We start from the raw sequence: 21,794 nt of genomic DNA on the forward strand, positions 1-21,794 counted from the left end.
CCCCAAATCATTATCTTAAACTTGATTTTCAGCTCAAAGGGATATCCTTTCCAAATAGCCTATGCCTTAGGCATGAATTCAGGTAACTTCCCTCATAGCTCAGTTGGTAAAGAATCTTCCTGCAATGCAGGAGACCTGGCTTCGATTCCTGGGTCAGGAAGATCCTCTGGAGAAGGAGATAGCAACCCACTCCAGTATTCTCGCCTGGAGAATCCCATGGACAGAGGTGCCTGGCAGGCTGCAGTCCATGAGGTTGCAAGAGTCAGACACAACTTAGCAACTAAACCACCATCTAGGCATTAACTCTAGTAAATTAACTAGATCTTGTCCAGCGGTCAGTAAACTCTGCTGAGATGAAACCCATGAGCAAACAGGGTTATGTCCATCAACCTAGGTCTCCTGTGATCATCTCTAAATCCTCATCCTTCAGGAAAAACTAGCAGTTTATTACTCACTTCAGGGCTTTTAGGCCCTTCTTATATCTGCATGTCTGAGTCATGAACAGGGTCACAGAAGAAAAAAAGATGAATTCATCTGAAGCAAATAAGAAATGTAAGAAGTTAGTTTCTATCATGCAGGGAACAACATTCCTCAGGTTAAAAAACTCCTTACTTGAGTTTATTTTAATTTTCTAAATTATATTCATGTTTATATAAAGCTGTCTACAATAATAATCTTATTCTGTGCATATCCCCTAGTCAGAGTTAGGGAACACAATTTGGGTAACACTTGAGAGGGACATTCTATCCTCAATCTCAAGGAGGCTGCTTATTAATCCTGAAATTACTTCTAGTGCTCTCTTTCCAACTTCCTGTGATATTTTTCTCCTCTGCATTTTTATGATACTTTCTTCCCCCAGGTTTTGAATTTTATTGTAAGATTCTTAAGGATAATAGTGAATTTACTTTTGAATTACCAATGATACTTGCATAATGACTCACTTGGAGTAGTCATCCAATTGTGTGTTCTTGCTAAGTCTCTTCAGTCGTGTCCAACTCTTTGTGGACCACCCTATGGACTGTAGCCCTCCAGACCCCTCTGTTTATGGGATTCTCCAGGCAAGAATACTGGGGTGGGTTGCCATGCCCTCCTTCAAGGGATCTTCCAGACCCAGGGATCAAACCTGTGTATCTTATGTCTCCTGCATTGGCAGGTGGATTCTTTACCACTAAAGAAAGACTATCTTATGTCTCCTGCATTGGCAGGTGGGTTCTTTATCACTACTGCCACCTGGGAATCCCCAGTCATCCATTCAGTTCAGTTCAGTTCAGTCGCTCATTCGTGTCCGACTCTTTGCGACCCCATGAATCGCAGCACGCCAGGCCTCCCTGTCCATCACCAACTCCCGGAGTTCACTCAGACTCACGTCCATCGAGTCAGTGATGCCATCCAGCCATCTCATCCTCTGTCGTCCCCTTCTCCTCCTGCCCCCAATCCCTCCCAGCATCAGAGTCTTTTCCAATGAGTCAACTCTTTGCATGACGTGGCCAAAGTCCTGGAGTTTCAGCTTTAGCATCATTCCTTCCAAAGAAATCCCAGGGCTGTATTTGTCAAAAAGTGTGTGTGGTGTAGTCTTTTGGGGACAAAACTGGTGGCAGCTTGTTTTGTTAAATAGAAATAGACAAGGTGGTATTAACAGAAATGGCCCATAGAGGACCAGGATTTGGGAGACCTAGATTCTGGTTTGGGCTTTGCTAGCATCTGTTTCGGAGAAGCGAATGGCGACCCATTCCAGTACTCTTGCCTGGAAAATCCCAGGGATGGAGGAGCCTGGTGGGCTGCTGTCTATGGGGTTGCACAGAGTCGGACACGACTGAAGCAACTTAGCAGCGGCAGCATCTGTTTACCTTAATCACTTTCTTTAACATCTTTTTTATTATTTTTTTGTAAAATGATGGCATTGAACTAGATCATTTCTAAGGTCCCTTTCAACTCTTAAATCCAAGAAATTTCTTTTTTAAAAAACTCTTAAACAGGAAATGTGTGGTAAGAAAAAATATTTATCTGTATTAGAAGCTAAGTACTACCTTTGACACCTTTGAGAAATAGAAACATCTTGCTCCCAGTGATGAAAGACAATTATGATTTCTTATTGTCACATATAAAATTATTTCCCTGCTCTGCTCAGGTAGGTTTGAGTCCCATCTATCTTTTCAATTTCCTGCTTAGGGAGAGTGAGAATTAATGACTAGACAAGGAAGAGAAGAGGGAATTACATACCCTTAGTGCCCATTCAACATCACTGCAAAGCCAAGAAGCAGAGCACCTCTGAAATTTTTCGTATCACTCTATCCAACTTCCCCCTCCTCCCCAAGTCTTGAGATTGGACGGCACTCTTCCATTGCACCCGCAGTACACACACTATGCACTTCTATAAGAGGCAGTGTAGAGCCCCAAACCAGATCAGAAACAGCTGAAAGATATTTGTTGAGCAATGTCTCCATACTAAATTCTACAGATCCCTCCCTACCTAAATTTTAAATTTAAATTTGTAGCTGCTGAAAAATAATGATCAGGTAGAAATACTGATAGTGAATGGGTGATTCACCCTAGGGAAGTGAAGTCATTACTCAGCTATCATTTTGATTCCTAATAAAAGAAAGTTAGAATCTTTCAGAGAACCACAGAGCTCTGACTCTCTCAGGGACTCCAGGGGCTATTGCAGGTCAGCATGCTTTATTTTTAATGATCCTTCTAGTTTCCTGCTGCCATTACAATAAGAAATAAGAATTATGATAATTTTTTTCTTGGCTATGTCTGAAAGTACTGAAATGTCACTTAGGCTTGTGACATTCTGACACTGTCATAGCCGTCCACAAAATACCTTAAGTGAATACATACGACTGGTACTAAACTATAACTCACTTGTCCCTAGCTATCATACGTTTTATTCAAAAAATAAAACATTCAAAAAAAATTGCTAGAAAAGGCTAGTGTGCACAAACGTAATACATGTATATTCTTAAACAAAAGAGAAGGTACACATTCAGAGAGTCCTCATTAATGCCATATGATATTTTTCTAATTATTTATGTTATTTTTTAGTAGTTTCAAAAGGAATAATACTGACAACATTCTCTACCATGTAGAGTATAGGCATTTGAAAGGGGACCACAAACACTTTGAAATGGCTCTAACTATCTCCTAAATTAAAATACTTCTTAAGGTTTTCTGATGCACTTAAGGAAACAAAGTGCTTGAATATAGGAGATAACAGCAGTTAGTTGTCTGAAGGTTGTCTGTGTGTTAAGAGAAACACAAATGTAAGGAATACTGTAGTTGATGCCATTTGGGCAGCTCAGAGGAAAGAGAGTTTGAATCTGGATGAAAATGTCAAGAAAGGGTTTGTAAAGTAAGTGATATCTGAGATTGTCCTTGAAGAAAAGCTTAACAATGAAGATGGGAGTGAGGGCTTCCTACACAACAGAAGCCATGAAGAAGAACAGCTGCAGATGGGCAAGTGTGCCATGTATTCAAAGGGAAAAAAATTATAATTTGGATGGAAGAGAAAAAACATAGGGCAGTATAGAGAAGATGAAGAATTGCCAAAATAGTACATAATGACTATGCTTAAAGACTTTGGTTCAAACAAAAACATGTATAGCAATAGCCAAAAAATGGAAGTGACTCAGTGCCCATCAAATGATGAATGGATAATGTATCCATGCAGTGGATTATTATCTGGCCATTAAAAGGAATGAAGTATTGATACGTATTCCACCATGACAAAAATGTTCTGGAACTGGATAGTGGTAATGGTTGCACAACATTGTGAATGTCCTAAATGTCATTGAGTAAAATGGTGAATTTTTCATGATGTGAACTTTGCCCCAACTGAAAAAATAAGACTTTGGGATGTTTGTAGAAAATGAACTTGATTCAGAAGTCATGGAGCAGAAACTGAAAGTTTTTGAGCCAGGTAATGTCAGGGTTTGAAATATGTTTTAGAGAGGTGTATATAACTACATTATGTAGAAGCAGAAGAGCAAGAAGATGCTATAGATACTGCAGTCAGAGTTGTGGGGAATCTGTTGATAAGTGCGGGGGGAAGGTCCTAATCAGAGTGTTGGCAATGAAAATGGAAAAGTAAGGAGGTTAGTTATAAAATTCACTTTAGAGAGGAAATGTATTGGACCTGAAAACTGATATGACAGGAAGAAGCTGGCAGATGTATACTAGTGAGGGGTGTTCAGAGGCCAAAACCAGGATATAGAACTTGGATAACAGGAAGAATTGTGCTATTAATAAAAATAGGGAAGTTAAGTGGGGACATTGGACAAGTTTGGGTTTTGACACGGTGAGCTTGGAGTATACCATCAGGGTTGGTGACCATCACCTTGGGACCTGGCCATCACCTTGGGAGATAGCTACTGGAGGAAGCAACTCAGTTCTGTCAGCCTCATTTCCTTGCTCATGGCCTTTGTGAGATCCAGGTAGATTTTTTTTTTTCTTAGTCAAACTGTCATTTTATATTTCACATCTCTTCTGGATTCCAAGAGAAGCATGGTAAGAAAAAGGGCTTAAAAGCGATAACAGGACTTCTGAACAGAGAGGGGTCTATCATGTAGGTAATAAAAGCCTCTGCTCTTTTTTAATGGGGTACCATGTGTTACCTCACTTCAGTCGGGTCTGACCCTTTGCAACCCTGCAGACTGTAGATTATCACAATTCTCTGTCCATGGGATTCTCCAGGCAAGAATACTGGAGTGGGTTGCTATTTCCTCCTCCAGGGGATCTTCCCAACCCAGGACTGGAACCTGTGTCTGTCATGTCAACCTGCGTCTGTTATGTCTATCTGCATTGGCAAGCAGGTTCTTTAACGAGCACCACCTGGGAAGCCCTAAAGGGGTACCGTAGCCTTCCTCATCTATGCATCTCTTCCTCTTACACTGAAGGGGAAGGAAGAGAATACAAGAAAGCTAATTCCATGGACATGCACATTTGCCTCCAAAAAACAGCTTTCCCTGGAGAGAGGTGGTAAAATCAGGTACCTACGCAGTCCAGTTCTGAAGGATGTTCACTTCCTTGCAGATGCCTTCTGTGCTTTCTTATTATTAATATTAGATAAGAATGATCAAGATAGCAAAGAGAAGGGCTGCCCTGTTCCTTTATATTCTGACACCTTTCCAGCTCCATAACTGGAGAGCCCATGCAAAGATAGGCTCCATAAAGGACAGAAATGGTATGGACCTAACAGAAGCAGAAGATATTAAGAAGAGGTGGCAAGAATACACAGAAGAACTGTACAAAAAAGATCTTCACGACCAAGATAATCACGATGGTGTGATCACTCACCTAGAGCCAGACATCCTGGAATGTGAAGTCAAGTGGGCCTTAGAAAGCATCACTACAAACATAGCTAGTGGAGGTGATGGAATTCCAGTTGAGCTATTTCAAATCCTGAAAGACGATGCTGTGAAAGTGCTGCACTCAATATGCCAGCAAATTTGGAAAACTCAGCAGTGGCCACAGGACTGGAAAAGGTCAGTTTTCATTCCAATCCCAAAGAAAGGCAATGCCAAAGAATGCTCAAATTACCATACAATTGCACTCATCTCACACACTAGTAATGCTCAAAATTCTCCAAGCCAGGCTTCAGCAATATGTGAACCGTGAACTTCCAGATATTCAAGCTGGTTTTAGAAAAGGCAGAGGAACCAGAGACCAAATTGCCAACATCCGCTGAATCATCGAAAAAGCAAAGGAGTTCCAGAAAAACATCTATTTCTGCTTTATTGACTATGCCAAAGCCTTTGACTGTGTGAATCACAATAAACTGTGGAAAAGTCTGAAAGAGATGGGAATGCCAGACCACCTGACCTGCCTCTTGAGAAACCTATATGCAGGTCAGGAAGCAACAGTTAGAACTGGACACGGAACAACAGACTGGTTCCAAATAGGAAAAGGAGTCCGTCAAGGCTGTATATTGTCACCCTGCTTATTTAACTTCTATGCAGAGTACATCATGAGAAACGCTGGGCTGGAAGAAACACAAGCTGGAATCAAGATTGCCGGGAGAAATATCAATCACCTCAGATATGCAGATGACACCACCCTTATGGCAGAAAGTGAAGAGGAACTCAAAAGCCTCTTGATGAAAGTGAAAGTGGAGAGTGAAAAAGTTGGCTTAAAGCTCAACATTCAGAAAATGAAGATCGTGGCATCCGGTCCCCTCACTTCATGGGAAATAGATGGGGAAACAGTGGAAACAGTGTCAGACTTTATTTTTCTGGGCTCCAAAATCACTGCAGATGGTGATTGCAGCCATGAAATTAAAAGACGCTTACTCATTGAAGGAAAAGTTATGACCAACCTAGATAGCATATTGAAAAGCAGAGACGTTTTGCCAACAAAGGTCCGTTTAGTCAAGGCTATGGTTTTTCCAGTGGTCATGTATGGATGTGAGAGTTGGACTGTGAAGAAGGCTGAGCGCCGAAGAATTGATGCTTTTGAACTGTGGTGTTGGAGAAGACTCTTGAGAGTCCCTTGGACTGCAAGGAGATCCAACCAGTCCATTCTGAAGGAGATCAGCCCTGGGATTTCTTTGGAGGGAATGATGCTGAAGCTGAAACTCCAGTACTTTGGCCACCTCATGCGAAGAGTTGACTCATTGGAAAAGACTCTGATGCTGGGAGGGATTGGGGGCAGGAGAAGGGGACGATAGAGGGTGAGATGGCTGGATGGCATCACTGACTTGATGGACGTGAGTCTAAGTGAACTCCGAGAGTTGATGATGGACAGAGAGGCCTGGTGTGCTGCGATTCATGGGGTTGCAAAGAGTCGGACACGACTGAGCGACTGAACTGAACTGAACTGAACTGAAGAGCCCAGCAAGGATTGCTTCCCCTCCCAAACCAAACTCAGCTAGCTGGCTGCTTCAATGTGGAGGCTGACAGATCTAGTAGATGTCTGATTTGTTACCTTTTGAAATCCTCATACACTGTACCCAAACCATTCTAGGATGAGATATCCTTCCTCCCTTCCTCTGTCCACCAATAGATCTTATATATACATACTAAATTATACAGCTTCACACCAATGCAAATGCAAAGCGAACTTGTTTTCAGTAAGACCTGAAATTCCTTTTCTCAAAAGGAGTCAGTGATATTTCTGGCAGTACCAAAGCAGACCTTTAAAATATCATTATCTTTTTAATTTTTGCAGCCACCAATGTAATCTTTTATTCAAACAAGAATCATTAGTGAATAATTGGTTAAAACAGTTGGATGAATAGTTAGTAAGGGAACCAAATAGTCACAGGGACTCAACGCACCCTTACAGATTACATATTGAAGACAGAGGGGAGAAGTGAACAAACTTAGTCTCACCAATAATAAGACAGCTGATACTGCATGACTCCTAATGTAATGGAGAAGTGTGCAACATCATCTGTGTAGCTGTCTTTCAAAACTATCTTCACCTAAATCTAATCATGTGAAAACAAGTCCAGGATAAGGGATATTCTTCAGGGCAACTAACATGGATTCCTTTTTAAAATGACATAAAAGAGAGAAAAGGTGGTGGTGTGGAGACTGTTGTAGATGAGAAGAGATTAAAAAGCTGTGACATCCAAAGGGAATGTATAATTTTTAATTTGATCTTGGATTGGGATATACATACCTCTAAAGGATTCCATTGGTTGGACTAGAAATTTTGAATATGGACATTATGTTAAATATAATAAATGTTAAAATTATTAGATGTGGTCATGGGTTTGTAATTGTGTAGGAGAAAATGCTCTTATGAGATAAATGCTGAGGGACATATTTAGAAATGAGACATCGTTATGTCTATAACTTAATCCCATATAGTGAGCAAATGATCATTTAGAGAGAAAACAAAGACGGCAGTATATTAGCAACTAACCAGTCGAGTTGGAGAGCAAATAGGTGTTCTTTATGTCCTTTCAACTAAAAAATTTTAAAAGAAAGTTAGTTTAAGATGAGAATCTTATTTTTTAAATTGTTATTCTAAAACATAACTGGTAGCATTGGGGAAGAATAACATGATAAGTAGAGGTGATCCGTCTCTAGCAATTTCTGCACTCCCTGCTGTGGAATATTATTTTTCTGCTTTTAGAAAAAGGTTTTTCCATATCCAGTTTTCAAGTCCAGATAATAGTAGTTAGAAACTGGAAGCAGTTCATTTTTGTCATCCAGTCCTTCTTTGTTACCTGACTTATAAAAAAGCATTTGTTTCTTAAAGTAAAAGACCACATTGTACATCCATTACTTACCAACAGGGAATCTATCTGCCTTTGGTCTGCAGAGGCTAGTATATAAACGTTTTGGAATTAATCCCTCTGTGCATCCTCTCAAGTCAGAGCACTGGCTTTGTTTTCTCTGGTGTGGAATATTGTTTTGCAGCGCTCACTGTAGCTGTCAGAGGAGGCCTTCCGTGTCATGAGCACTGGCACACAACTTGTCTGTTTTCACATTTTTTTTTTTAAGATAAAACAAGGTTCAAACCACACATTCTCTGTGAACTGCTAAAGACCGGGAAAAATTACTTTCTTTTCTCATGACCTGGATTGACAAGAAGCACACCTACAGGAGCCAAAGGATGAGTGAATCCCTTTTAAAGACCCAAGTAATGAAGCCCTCAGGGAATTGGCGTGCGTGGCAGAATTTACAGTGGCTTCTGGAGATGAACAGTGTGGCAGGAAGAGGTTCAGGACTGCCGGCTGTTGAAATACAGTCTGCATTTATTTTATATCAGCCTATTTTGGGCCCCAGTGAGAAAGTTATTTTAATATCTTGCTCTGCTAGAAATATACATGGTAAGTGGCAGATGTCAAAAAAGGGGGGGGGGGCGGATAAAGTTACAGCACTGCATTCTCCTTGAGACTTACAGAGTTTATGTAGTTGTTCTCTTTTTAGCCTTTGAAATAAACCCTGATGCATACAGAAGCCGGATGATAGGCATAGTCCACATCAGTGACCCTCAAATGACTCAGAATTCAGGGCTAGGGTATTAAGGACCTACATTTTCAACAGGCTGCCCAGGTGATTCTGATACAGCCAGGCCAGTACTTGGGAACACCTGGTCTGACCCAGTATGCTTATTTTACAAATAAGAAAATGAAGATCCATGTAAAAATTTAAAATTTCTTGAGGTGTTATCCTATTATGGACTTGAAACCATATTTCCTTTCTCCCAGCATATCCATTTCTCAGGAGGTCACAGTGCCTCTTAAAGTGGTCACAGTTAAGAGCTTAGGTCACCAGTTTCCCTCCGTAGACAGGGCCTACTTACCACCTGAGGTTTGGAGGTGCACATTTGAAATCTGAGGTCTCATGACCTCCATTCAGGCTCTTTTCTTTTCAGTCACTGTTATCAAGGTTGAGACTCTTAATTACTCTAAACCGCTGCATCTATGAGAGGCTTGGTAGATTATTTTTCTCTGTTCTCTTCTTTTGTTGAGTTTCACAAATTTCTTGAATTTATTTTTTATAGATTCCTATCTTCAGCTTACTTCTAAATAGAAGTTGAGTAATAAAATCAAAATACAGTACTGTTCAATATGAGTAAAAATTATTTTTAAGACAGCAGATATTGACTTCCCATTAACTGAATACTGACTGAATCTAAACACCCAGCTTCCCTAGAACTAGGAATGATATGAACTTTGCTCTGTAAGTCTCCTGAATAAACAGTATATAACCAGCACTTACTAAGAAAGAGCGTTTATCCATTTATTCACTCTTTCACCAGATACTGACCATCTCCTGTCTATAGGCACTGATCTAGACATGGACTACAGTTATGATCAGGAGAGAAAATGTCCATATTCTCATGGAGCTTAGAGGGAGATTGTATGTGAAAACAAGATTACACAACCCCCTAGAGGAAGAGATATTTATTTGTTCTGTTCCTTGCTGTGTCTCCAGTGCCAGAGCAATATCCAACACCCATCAGGTACACAGTGGACAAGTATTGAACGAATGAGCACCGTCAGATGAAACAGAAATTATGGCCCTCCTGAAATTAACTGTTTTATAAGCTGAAACAATTGGTAACATTCAATAAGAAATGTTATTTATGTAGGGGATTAAGCCATGTGCACTTTTTTTCTAATTTGCCGTATTTTATAAGCTCTAAAAGCTTTTTGTGAAAAAAAAATTTTATATCAGAGTGTACTTCCAGGTGTGTGTCTGACATACGTGGATATTAACTCACATAGCAGCTGAAAATATGTATCTATAAAGATCTAATTATAGTATTTTATTTTATAAAATAAATGATACTTTTATGTACAAGCTAAAGCAGTCAAGGATGAAATGGTCTTCACAAGACTGGAATGTTTGTTGTGACAAAATAGAAAGGACATTCAGGTGAGCAGCATGTCAACAGTTACAGTTTGTTCAGGTTGTATTGGCTGTGGCTGTCATTGTCTGTAGGGTTCTAGTCTCTCAGCTTTCAAACATTTAAGAGCTGATGTTAAACAAATAGGGATTTACATACATGGTATTTCTTTGCCATCATCCCCAGCAAAGCATATCTCCACCATGTAAAAGGTGGTGGCCAATCTAGGAATACAAAATAAAATGAGAAGGTTTGCAAATAGCTGTGATTCTATTAAAAAAGAAAAAAAAAGGGTGAGGTTTAGCTTCCCCAGTGGCTCAGCAGTAAAGAATCCACCTGCAACACAAGAGCCTCAGGAGAAATGGGTTTTGTCCCTGGATCAGGAAGATCCCCCTGGACAAGGGCATGGCACCCCACTCCAGTGTTCTTGCCTGGAGAATCCCATGAACAGAGGAGCCCAGCGGGCTACAGTCCTTAAGGCTGCAAAGAGTTGGATACCACTGAAGCAACTTAGCTGGTAGAATGGAGGTGGGGGAACTTAGTATGCATGTGATTCTATAAAAATGTTGAATCCTGTACACTTGAAACTAAAATAATATTGTAAATCAATTCTTCAATTTTTTTAAAAAAAAGAAAATAGCTTGTGACTGATTAAAGCACAAGTACTTCAAAATAATAGAATTCTCTATGATGATTAGTTTATAAGCAACGTATGTGATGAGACTACTCTAGATGTCTTTATCTGTAAGTAGCATTGTAGTCACTGTTACTATATGAAGAAACTGATTTTTTTTTTCTGAGACTATTGAGGAAATGGCTTAGTACCTCCAAAGGAAAAGTCCACCTCCATCGTTGTAAATTATAGTTTCTCTGCACTTTACCCTGCAACATTAAGATATGAAAGGTACTCAACTTTCTCACTTTCAACAAACACCACTTTCAACACTTCTCACATGTCCTTTATGTTAAACACTAAGATGAGAACGTTGAAAGTGCTAGAATGAAGAGGAGGTAGATAGAACAGAAACACAACTAAAAGTAGTGAGGAAATGGCTGACACGTTACAGAAATGAGTTGTTTGATAGTATAATTCTGTGGGGCTCCCAGTTTGTGCATCATTGGAAGAGTGCTGTGCCTGAGAAACCCATGCAAGAGACAACCCTTGCCTGAGAAACCCAGCAAGAGACAAGGGAAAGGACGAACAATTGAAAAGGTGGAAAACTGGTGACCACAGAATCAGCCTCCATGTCAGATATCCCTTAATCCAAAATGAATTTGAGAGACAGGTGAGAATTTGAGAACTTGAAGACTAAGCATATTGTGAAATGCTGCTGCTGAAGTTTTGGTCACAAGCCATGGATTATTCATGAGATCAAAGCCAGTTCATATTTGCATGATATCAAAGTGAGTAGCTAGGTCATGAGTGCACCATGCAGATGTTCTGGGGCTCCACACCACGCCTGCAGAAGTTACAGTGTTGGGAGAGAGATTTCAGTGTAGACAGAATTGTTTTAACTTGGGGAAAAGACAAGTCTGTCCCTGGACAGTAGATATAAAATACCTGAGCAGAGAGAAGAATGAGCCTCATTTTAAAATATCTGCAAGAACCGACTCTTATTCCTGCTGGTATATTACATCTCAGGACTAAATTCAAACCCTTCTTAGTTCACTAAAAATCTTAGATCCCAAAAACATCTTTGAAGAACAGATTGAAAACCACAGATTCTTTTTTACAATACATAGGTTGCAGAGGCCTTTTGTTTCATTGAAATCTTGCAATTCCCAGTTTTAACTAAGGCATTTGTGATGGTGTCAAAAGCTATACATGAGCAGTATCTTATTAGAAGTTGCTTTTTATGAAAATAAGAAAAACAAAATTAGGCCTCTTAGGATAAATTTTTTTAAGATTATAAAGAAGCAAAAAGATTTTAAACTAATGTTATAAAGATCTCATTTTCTCTCATGAAAATAATTGCCCACATTTAGTGTCATTATCTGTATAGTGTCACTTTGGACTCAGAAACAAAATGGTCTCAAGACCTAACCTATGTATAAGTTGAAGGGCACTCGTTCTGTGCAGGGGTGGCAGGAGTTTTGTTCTCAAGTCCACAGAAGATGAGCTAACCTACCAGCAAAGACTAACACATTGGTTGTCTCTATCATGTTCGGATTTGATAAATAATGCTTTTGAGTATATGTTTTAATTTCAAATTGTTTTTTAATAACTAAAAATATTAAAATTTGACCTTATATAGGATGTCTCCTCACCTCCAGCTTTCTTCCTTCTCCTCATCCCTGGTGACAGTGGGATGAGTTGGGGGTCTTTTACACAATACCACATATTAAAAATTATGCCAAAGGGAGTGGGGAAAAAATGAACCCACAGATTGCTTACTAATTGTACAGAAGGAAATAGATCATTACAGTGAAACCATCTGATAGTCACCACTTAAACCCAGTGATCAAATTTATAGCATTACCGAGATACAGGAGAGCCTGACATTTGGTGCCTCCTGAATCGATGCAGTTGAAGTATATAGTATTCCATAGAAGATATTCTTGCAAGAAATGTTTAATCTAAATCTAAGCAAGCTTCTTCAGACCCAACTTTGAGTTTGTAAGCAAACAGGGACAAGTTAAATGACACAATGAAAAAGTGATAATAATAAAAGAGAGACATTTTATACAACAGCTGTCCTGGTCTCCTCAAAAAGTCAGTTATTTCCATCAAAAAAGTTAATGATTTTTATTTTCATTTCTTAAAAAATGAGGAAAGGCTAGTCTAGATTTAAAAGGCAAAACAGAGATAAAAGCCAAATGCAATGTGTGAATCTTGATTAATTCTAGTTTGAGAAGAAAAGCTAAAATAAAATATATTCTTGGGACAACTAGAGAAATGTGAGTATGGATTGTATATCAGATGGTATGGCATTATTGTTTTGTTTTGTTTTTTTTAATTTGAAAGTGGTCGTGTATGAGTTGTCCTATGCTTAGGAGATGTTTGCTGAAGCATGAAGGAATGAGGAGTCATGGTGTCTGCCACTATCAAACCTAGAGTATATATGTGTGCTTGTAGTACTGAACTTTCAACTCTTCAATACATTTGAGAGTTCTGTATATATGTATATACATACAGACGTGTATGTTTCACTATATACTATGTAGAGATAGAAGAGGAAGTGGAGAGGGGGAAGAAAGTTGGCTTATTCTTTGAGAAGAAAAGTTATAGAAATACTAAGTGACTTTTAAAGAACTAATTGATTTTCCCCTCTTTTCTATTTTAGGCTCAAGAGAAAGGAAGATTAGACTATGCTAAGGTAGGTAGATTTTGTACATTCTACACAATTTTATACACTTGTATTTGCTATTTGGTTTTTATTTATATTTGAAAAGTAAAAAGAAAAGCATCACATTCAAAACTAAGGGACCTTCCATGTGAAGTAACAGGTAAAATGGGATTCATTTAATGGTAAGTTTATTTATTGAATGCCTACTTCTTTCCAGACACTGTGTTAGGCATCAGGAATACGAGAATAAACCAGATCAGTTCTTTCATTCATGACATTTACAAACTAGTTGAGGAGGTGATTAATAAACAACTAAATGGATACATAATATAATGTTAACTGGTGGTAAGTGCCCTGAGGAAAAATTAACTGGGTAAGATCACTAACTGTTGCTGGAAAGATGTCTTTGGATTATGGAAAAGAGCTTTTAGCATCATCAGGTAATACCTGGGAAGCGCCATCCAGGGAAGGTTTGGATTCCTAGAGGCAGTAGTTTTCATATAACCTGTGGAGCTTTTGAAAACATACATGCCTGTGTTACCACAGCACCATACCTCTTTCACCAACATCAGAATGCCCTGGTAGGCAGAGCTGGCCAGGGACAGGATGGAAGGGTTTGAAAAAAGGCTCCACAGATCATTTTGACGCATAGCCTTGTTCAAAAACTGCTGTGGGATGTTGGATTTCAGTGCACCTGTGCAAGCCTTTGAACACAGTTGGGTTTTCTCCTGAGGAACAAATGGAGTATTTTTGCAGGTGTGTGGGATGTATACAGCTGCTTGACTAAAGGAACGTGCTAACCATCTGGTTTTTATAACAGTCGAGAATAGCCAGAGCGTGAGCACACCTGTACTCCAAAGACAAGGAGGAAGAAATGGGACCTGTAAGAGCTCTGCTTGCACTGGGACAGCTGGAATCCCCCCGGTGATCTCTGCAGGGCTGATCTAGAACCTTGTGCTCTTGGCAGCCCTGAAGTGCACACCCACGGTTCCATGCCTTTTCTTTGCCTGAAGTGCAGTTCTTTCCTTCTCGGTCTCACAAACGTATGTGTGCTTCAAGAAAAATTAGATTAAGAGTGGTATCTCTATACTGAAGACTTCTGTGTCTGTCACTCTATCTTTGATGTCTGTGCTAAGTCATTTCAGTCATGCCTAACTGTTTGTGACCCCATGGACTGTAGCCCACCAGGCTCCTCTGTCCATGGGATTCTCCAGGCAAGAGTGTTGGAGTGGGTTGCCATTTCCTTCTTAGATGTCTACTTGAGCCTTATACCTAAATGGTCTCCCACAGGCAGAGATGCTCAAAGCATCTTAAACTGAACTCGATATCTTCCCAACATCTCTGGTCACCTTTTCTTTAGTAGACTTTATTTTTTAGAGCAGTTTTTAAGTTCACAGCAAAACTGAGCAAAAAGTGTAGAGAGTTTGCATTACCCTCTGACACCACACAAGCACAGCCTTCCCCACTGTTAGCGTCCTACAGCAGATTGGAACATCTGTTATGATCAATAAACCTGCATTAATATATCTTTATAACCCAAAGTCCATCATTGACATTACGGTCTAGTGTTAGTGTTGTATCTGTGGTCCTTATTACTTGTTCTGTCTCCTGATGTTGTCTATCATCTCACCAGTGAATCATGTGAGAAAATTAGAAGTCACTCTCAAATGCCCTTACCCCTCACCCCTGTGTTCCATGACCAAGTCATACCAGTTTTATAGCCTACATTTTCTTAAATCCAGTCCCTCCTCTCGATGCCTCTTCCATTGCTCACATTGTATCCTGCTCTGAACCACTAGAAAGCCTGTGACTGGTCTCTATGCCTCTCTTTTGTCCCCAAAGATCCATCACCAGCCAGAATGTCTATCTAAACCACAAGTCTGGCAGTTTCACACTGCATCTTAAAACGCTTCCTTGGCTCCATGTTTTCTATAAGGCACATTCAAAGCTTACTAGAGTGGCATATAAAGCACTGTGATCTCGGTCCTTGGAGGGACTCTGCAGCTTCATGTCCTCCACCCTGTGTTCCAGTGGCACCAAATTACATAAAACATACTGTTTCTGTTCTCTGTGCCTTGACCCGAGCTGTCCCCTCTGCTTGTAATGCAGCGGTGTCCCCCTTTATCTGGCTTCCCCTGCCTCTTCTGTAAGGCTTAACGTAGGATCATCTCCAAGAGAAAGTCTGCCTGGTTCCCTGGGCTGGATGAGGTTCTTTCCTCCTTTCTCTAGTACACTGTGCATCTCTGTCATGCTTCACTCCATTATTCATCATGACCATTTGTGAGAAAGATCATAGACTGTCAGCTCTTTGAGGGCAGAGATGGTAACTTATTTGTACGCTTGGTGCCTAACACAGTGCTTGGCACTTGGTAAACGGTGAGTGAGTGAGTGAGGTTATAAGAAAATAGAAGACCCATGCCATTAGTTGCAGGAGAAATTCTGGTATATGGTTTTTTATTTCAGTCACAGAGGAAAGGAAAGCTTTTGACACAAGTTGCAAGTATCAGCAGGGATAAGAAGATTGCTTGAGAAAGTTAATGAACTAACTTGGAGATAAATGCTGGGATTTCACTATGATAAAGGAAATAACTTATAAGAAAAAATTAAGGGCAGTGACATCATGATTTGGCAATAGAATGATTATATATCATTGCTGCTTATTTATGACTCAGAAAACTCTGAGGATTTCTTATTGCAGAAGTACCTGCCAGTGGAAGAGACTGGAAGAAAAGGAAAAAAAGAAAATGGAGACACAGATAAACACTCTGAACCAAGCAATGGCTCTGTCACCAACTCACTGCAAAATTATTATCAGTCACTTAATCTTTTTGGTTTCCCCTTAGTTTCCTTAGTATGAGAGGAGCAGGTTACAGTATTTTCCAGTATGCTTGCCTGGAAAATCCCATGGATGGAGGACCCTGGTAGGCTACAGTCCATGGGATCGCAAAGAGTTGGACACGACTGAGTGACTTCACTTTCTTTTTTTCTTTCAGTTTCCTTAGTATGAGAGGAGCAGGTTATAACAGTGCTGTTCTACTCTCCAGGCCCAAACTTGAAAGGAGACATTCTTTTTTGGGGGGGTGGGTGGAGGGAACATTCTTATCTTATATACTATTAAGGTCCAGATTCATTCCTTCATCTACTTCATCCACCCAAGCATGGTGGATCTGATATTTAATATATGCAAAGACCTAACCTAGACCTTCCTATCAAAAGTCCCCCTTTGCTCTGTTTTTTTCCTCCTTAACATTTATCATAATCTACAATTATCATTTTTATTTAGTTCCCTGTGTTCTGTTTCTTTTTCCAGTAGACTGTAAGGCAAGACCTGAAGGCAGGGCCTTCAGTGGCCTTGTCCATCGTAGCATCGTCTGTGCCCAGCACAGGCTTATATACAGGAGTGCTTGACAAATGTGTATGGACAAGGCCTGCATTAGTGAGATGCTAGAAGTGCAGGCAGCTCAGAAGTCTGGGATTGGGGATCATAGACTCAAATTAGCCATTATGTAGTCAGTGTACGATAGGACACTGTCCATCCCTATGTTCAGTAGCCCTAAGATTGCCTTCCCAAGCACCCAGTGACAATAGTTCTCATGCCAACTAACAGAAACCCACCCTACTGGAGTATGTGGTGTTGTGCAGATATTTAAGGGCATAACTTGATCTCAGCTGTTAACCCAGACCTGTTATCCATGCATAGACCCAAATCCAAGCACCACAGATAGAATGATTGTATCCATCTCTGCCAAGTGTCCGGGAGACGTCTGCAGAACTGTCTCTTATGCTGCATATCATGGGCCCATGATGAAGTCCTGGTCTCATGCTGACTGATGCAGGCATCGTGCTTTGGCAGCTTAGGGCTCCCCTGGTGGGTTTACCTGTAAAACTACATTTTAAAAACTCAGTGGCCATTTCTGGAGAGTGTCATGAAATTTATTTATTGCTGGATGTTTCTTTATTTCCAAGTGGTGAACATTTTCTCAAAAGCCAAGTTTTATCTGAAAAATCAGATTTTAAGTACAAATTATTTTGGCCATTTTCTCTGTGGCTTCATATGCCATCTCTCCAATTTTGTCAGTCTCAGAATGGCAAGAAAGTAGAGGAGAGGGTAGAAGTGGTGATCAAAATCGGTCTCAGCTAGATCTCTATAGAGTGTCAGTCACATTCAACAAAACAGTGGTATGTCGTCAAACACTCAGAAAAGAAATTGAATTACTTCTTAATTGAGTTCCTGTTGCAATGGAGCCTGGATTGTGAATGCTTTACACTGCTGCAGTGCCTTTCACCTACAGATATTAAAGCACTCAGCAACTATCCCTTCATTAAGTCTGTCGCGCTTCTGGAAAGTGGTTAACACCAGTCCTGGAGCACTCTACCCACTCCTGAAGCTCATTCACCTGAGGCTGGCCTAGGATGGAAGCTGTTGACTGTAAGGTGATCCTACCCAGCTTCTAAAATGAAAAAACAAGAAGTGACTTACGTAGTTAAAACTGTAGAAGTTTTATTGGACAGAATGTATTTACCAGAAGTGAATTGTGACCAAAAATCTGGTGCTGACAGTTTTGCTCACGTATGCAGTACAAAGAGGATCTTCTTTACATGACTGGTGTTCAGCCCTGAGTGTGCCTCTCTTAGGGAATAGGGGACTATTCCGTGTTCCCAAGGTTTCTGGCCCCAAGCAGATTGAGCTCAGTGTTAGAGGGAAGAGTGCCACCTATTGAATTGTAGAAATTCATGGACATGTGTGGGGACCCGTGGAGAAGTGTCTCAGGCCACATTCACTCTTGGTTTGCTATGGTAACTTAATATGTGTCTGAAGGAAAACAAGTATGTTGGCTACTCTTAGAAAAACATCTACAAACGTCTGTGTATTTTCCCCAGCTGGAGCTGAGCGTATGCCTGTAGTTTAGCCTACTGCTCCTTGAAAGAAGCATGCTGCTCAAAGACTGAGGCAGATGGTATTTTTACCACTTCAGGCAAAACATGGCACCTATGGTTCGGGTTTCTACAATTTTAATTTTTTAACACTTTCGAGATGGCAGGGATACAGAACTTTTCTCAATTTCTTTTTAATAATTGCCTCAGATATACAGATTATGGATAAATATCACTTGGTCAGAACCAGACTCTCAGCCCTGTGGGCTACCCTCCTGCTCAAGTGCCTAGGACTAGGCCTTACATGGGCTTTGACAGTCATGCCAATTTTGACGCAAAGACTCTAAATGGTTTATAGGAGCTTTCTTGGTATTCATCTCCAGCCTTTACTGTGTGTAGTTCATATAATTTTCCCATGACGCAGTACAGAAAAGAAAGTTGTTTTTTGTGTCTTCCCACTGAGGTTCACTTGAAGCACAGAGAATTGCTCAAGGTTAAGCACTTGGTAAAGAAAGATTTTGCATGTGTTAGTTTATCAGGCATCCAATTCTCAGTCAAATGTGAGAGAGGCTTTTTGAAAGGAGTGGGGTTTTTGCTATCCCCTCTCCCGGAATTCGTTCAGGTCTCAGGGTAGCCCTTTCCCCTGCCTCAGGAGCAACGTCTAGAGCCCCTGCCCGCTTCGTCCCTCCCCACGCTCAGGCCTTGCACATTTTATTATAAAACACATTTGCATAGGGTACACATTAAAATTCCCTTCCCAACAGCAAACTGCCGTCCACAGACATTTGCATTTGCATGATCACACATCATCACTTCCTCTCGTGTCCTGGTTCTCCTTTCCACGGCTTGCCCTTTTAGCCGTTTCTTCCCATGTATTATCCATAGGTTGCTTCAACCATTTTGCTGCATATCAAATCTAAAATTCTTTTTTGAACCAGTGTAGGAAATTTTCTATAAATATTATTGTCCTTTCTTTACTGACAAAGCCAGATTTTTTTTTTTTTTTTTTTTGGCAGACAGTTTTAGCCGGCTTGTTCTTTCTCATAACCCTAGCTAACTGGCTCTGAGAATTTTTCATGTTGGCACATTTAGAGACCAGATGTTGCTGTATTTTCTTTTCCCTGTACCCCTTTCTTGGGCAGATGCTCCTTCTCCTACTCTGGGACTTTGCATTAGCTCCTTTGGTAAAATTTTCCAAACAGCATCATTGTATGCACTAAATCTCTCATTTCCTCTAACCTCTTGAAGCTGTCTTAACATTTAGGATTTCTGGTTTTGTAATAATTATGGAGACTATCTAGAAGCAATGACATTCCCCCCTCTTTTTTCATTAAGAATTTGTGGCCTAATTATATGAGATGTTTATAATATAATTTAAAGGAAAAAATCCAAATCCAGATACCATTAAGATATGAGTGCAATTATATAACATTTTATATGCTTGATAAAGACTGGATGACAACTTGTAAAATGTAAAACGGGCATTAAGATAATAACTTTTTTTCTGAAAGGTATCAGTTTTAAGTGTAGACTCTGATTTGAATTGGAATTTTTCTGTATTACCACCTGAGCTACTGAGACTTGAAAAATAATTTTCCTGAACTCATGTTTTTAGTTCATAACCAGAATTTAATCCTAGGCTCCTAAAGTATTGCTTGCTTCTATGGCAGTAGAAGGAATTCACTGGAAAACATGGATTTTTAAAAATAATGTTTTAAATTGAAGTATAGTTGACTTATAATGTGTTAGTTTCAGGTGTACAGCACACTAATTCAGTTTTATACACATATACACGCATATATATTTATTTATATTTTCAGATTATTTCCCTTATAGATTATTATAAACTACTGGGTACAGTTCCCTGTGCTTTACAATAGTTCCTTATCAATTATCTGTTTTATATGTAATTGTGTATATATGTTAAACTCCTGATTTATCCCCCCCACTTCCTCCTTTGATAATCAAAAGTTTGTTTTCTGAAATATGATTTTTTACACTGTGAATTTTTGTGCAAGGCCTCAAGCCGTGGTTGAGGTGCCAGGGAGTAGTTGAGAAAGATGAAAAAGAAAACCCTGGGCTCAACCTGTGGTGCAGCACTGATGTCCTGCCAACCACAGAGGGGTGCGGCGGAAAGACCCCGTCAGGATGGCCATCTGAAATTTTTAAATCCTCCACTCCCTGTTTCCTGAAAATCAGATATAACCAGTTATTTTTCTTTTGGCAGTCACACTTCAGAAAAGTAGGGAGATTTTGTTTTGGGGTTTTTTCCCAGCAATAATGAATAATTTTGTTTAATCTTTTTTTCAAAACAATTAATTTACTAAAGCTGGTTTTTGCAACTACTGCTTTGATTCCAGATCTCCTTCAAATACAGTTATCAATGATGAAAAGTAACTGTTAATCTATTTCTGTTCATAATAAAGCCAAAAAGCTTTTGTACCATGTAAAATTTTTCATCAAAAATAAGTTCTAGTTGCAGATGCAATAGTTAGTCTCCAGAGCCAGAGTTGTGCCTTATTATGACCCTCAAGTCTTTTTGCAAAACAGTCACCCTCTGGACATTCATTCATTCATTCCTTCCCCTATTATCAAGCTATTTCTTTTCCTCCTTAAGTCTCTGAGTATAGTATTTTGCATTTGTCCCCAGTGACTGTCATCTTACTTTGATGATCTATTCTGCTAATTTCTTAATGTTATTTTAAAATTAGATTCTCGTTCTCTGAGGTGTTTGCAGTCCCACACATTTCAATGGCATCAACAGATTTAATGATCATAATCTCTAGTCCCTCATGGATCATGAATAAAATTATTAAATGATGTCAAGTGATAAGCCTCTTTATGACATCATAAAATAATGCCACCCTCTCAGCTGTTTGCCCAAATATTATTGATATTCTTTGAATTAAATCCCCTAAACAGTTATATATCTTCTTTATTTTTCTTTATGTCATATGTTTCTAGCTTATTGGCCTTTCATCCTAATTTTATATATAATATATTGAATTATTTTGTTTATAGCAATAATATTTAGTGGGGCAATCTCTGCCATCCTTAGGTTTATAATTTTGAATTACTGGTTCTTGAAAAATTACATGTCTGCATAATATCTCACATTTATTAGGAAGCTAAGGCAAACTTGGATTGTTGGTGAAGAGGAGTTCTTAGTTGTAAGCCTGGAATCGTGTCTGGTTTTATATCCTGAGGGCCTAAAACAGTTCCTGCCACATACTGGGTACCCAATAAATATATGCTGAACTACTATTGAATGAATGAATAACCCAAGATGTGCCAGCTGTTTGTACCAATGTTCCATTTAGTTCATAA

General features: G+C 39.6%; 1 protein-coding gene across 5 annotated transcripts in view; it reads left to right on the forward strand.

The window, feature by feature from the left end:
- Positions 1-21,794, forward strand: part of PDSS2 (decaprenyl diphosphate synthase subunit 2) — a 286,547-nt gene that overhangs the window by 221,758 nt on the left and 42,995 nt on the right. For all 5 annotated transcript variants that reach the window (XR_002181420.2, XM_019967269.2, XM_070796007.1 and 2 more), the window contains one exon: positions 13,590-13,622. Coding sequence is in view for 4 of the 5 variants with exons in the window: in XM_019967269.2 (XP_019822828.2) it covers positions 13,590-13,622 (33 nt within the window). In the remaining variant the exon portion in view is untranslated. The remainder of the gene's footprint in view (positions 1-13,589; positions 13,623-21,794) is intronic.

The sequence above is a fragment of the Bos indicus genome, chromosome 9, assembly GCF_029378745.1.
Source record: "Bos indicus isolate NIAB-ARS_2022 breed Sahiwal x Tharparkar chromosome 9, NIAB-ARS_B.indTharparkar_mat_pri_1.0, whole genome shotgun sequence".
In the NCBI taxonomy this organism is placed as follows: Eukaryota; Metazoa; Chordata; class Mammalia; order Artiodactyla; family Bovidae; genus Bos; species Bos indicus.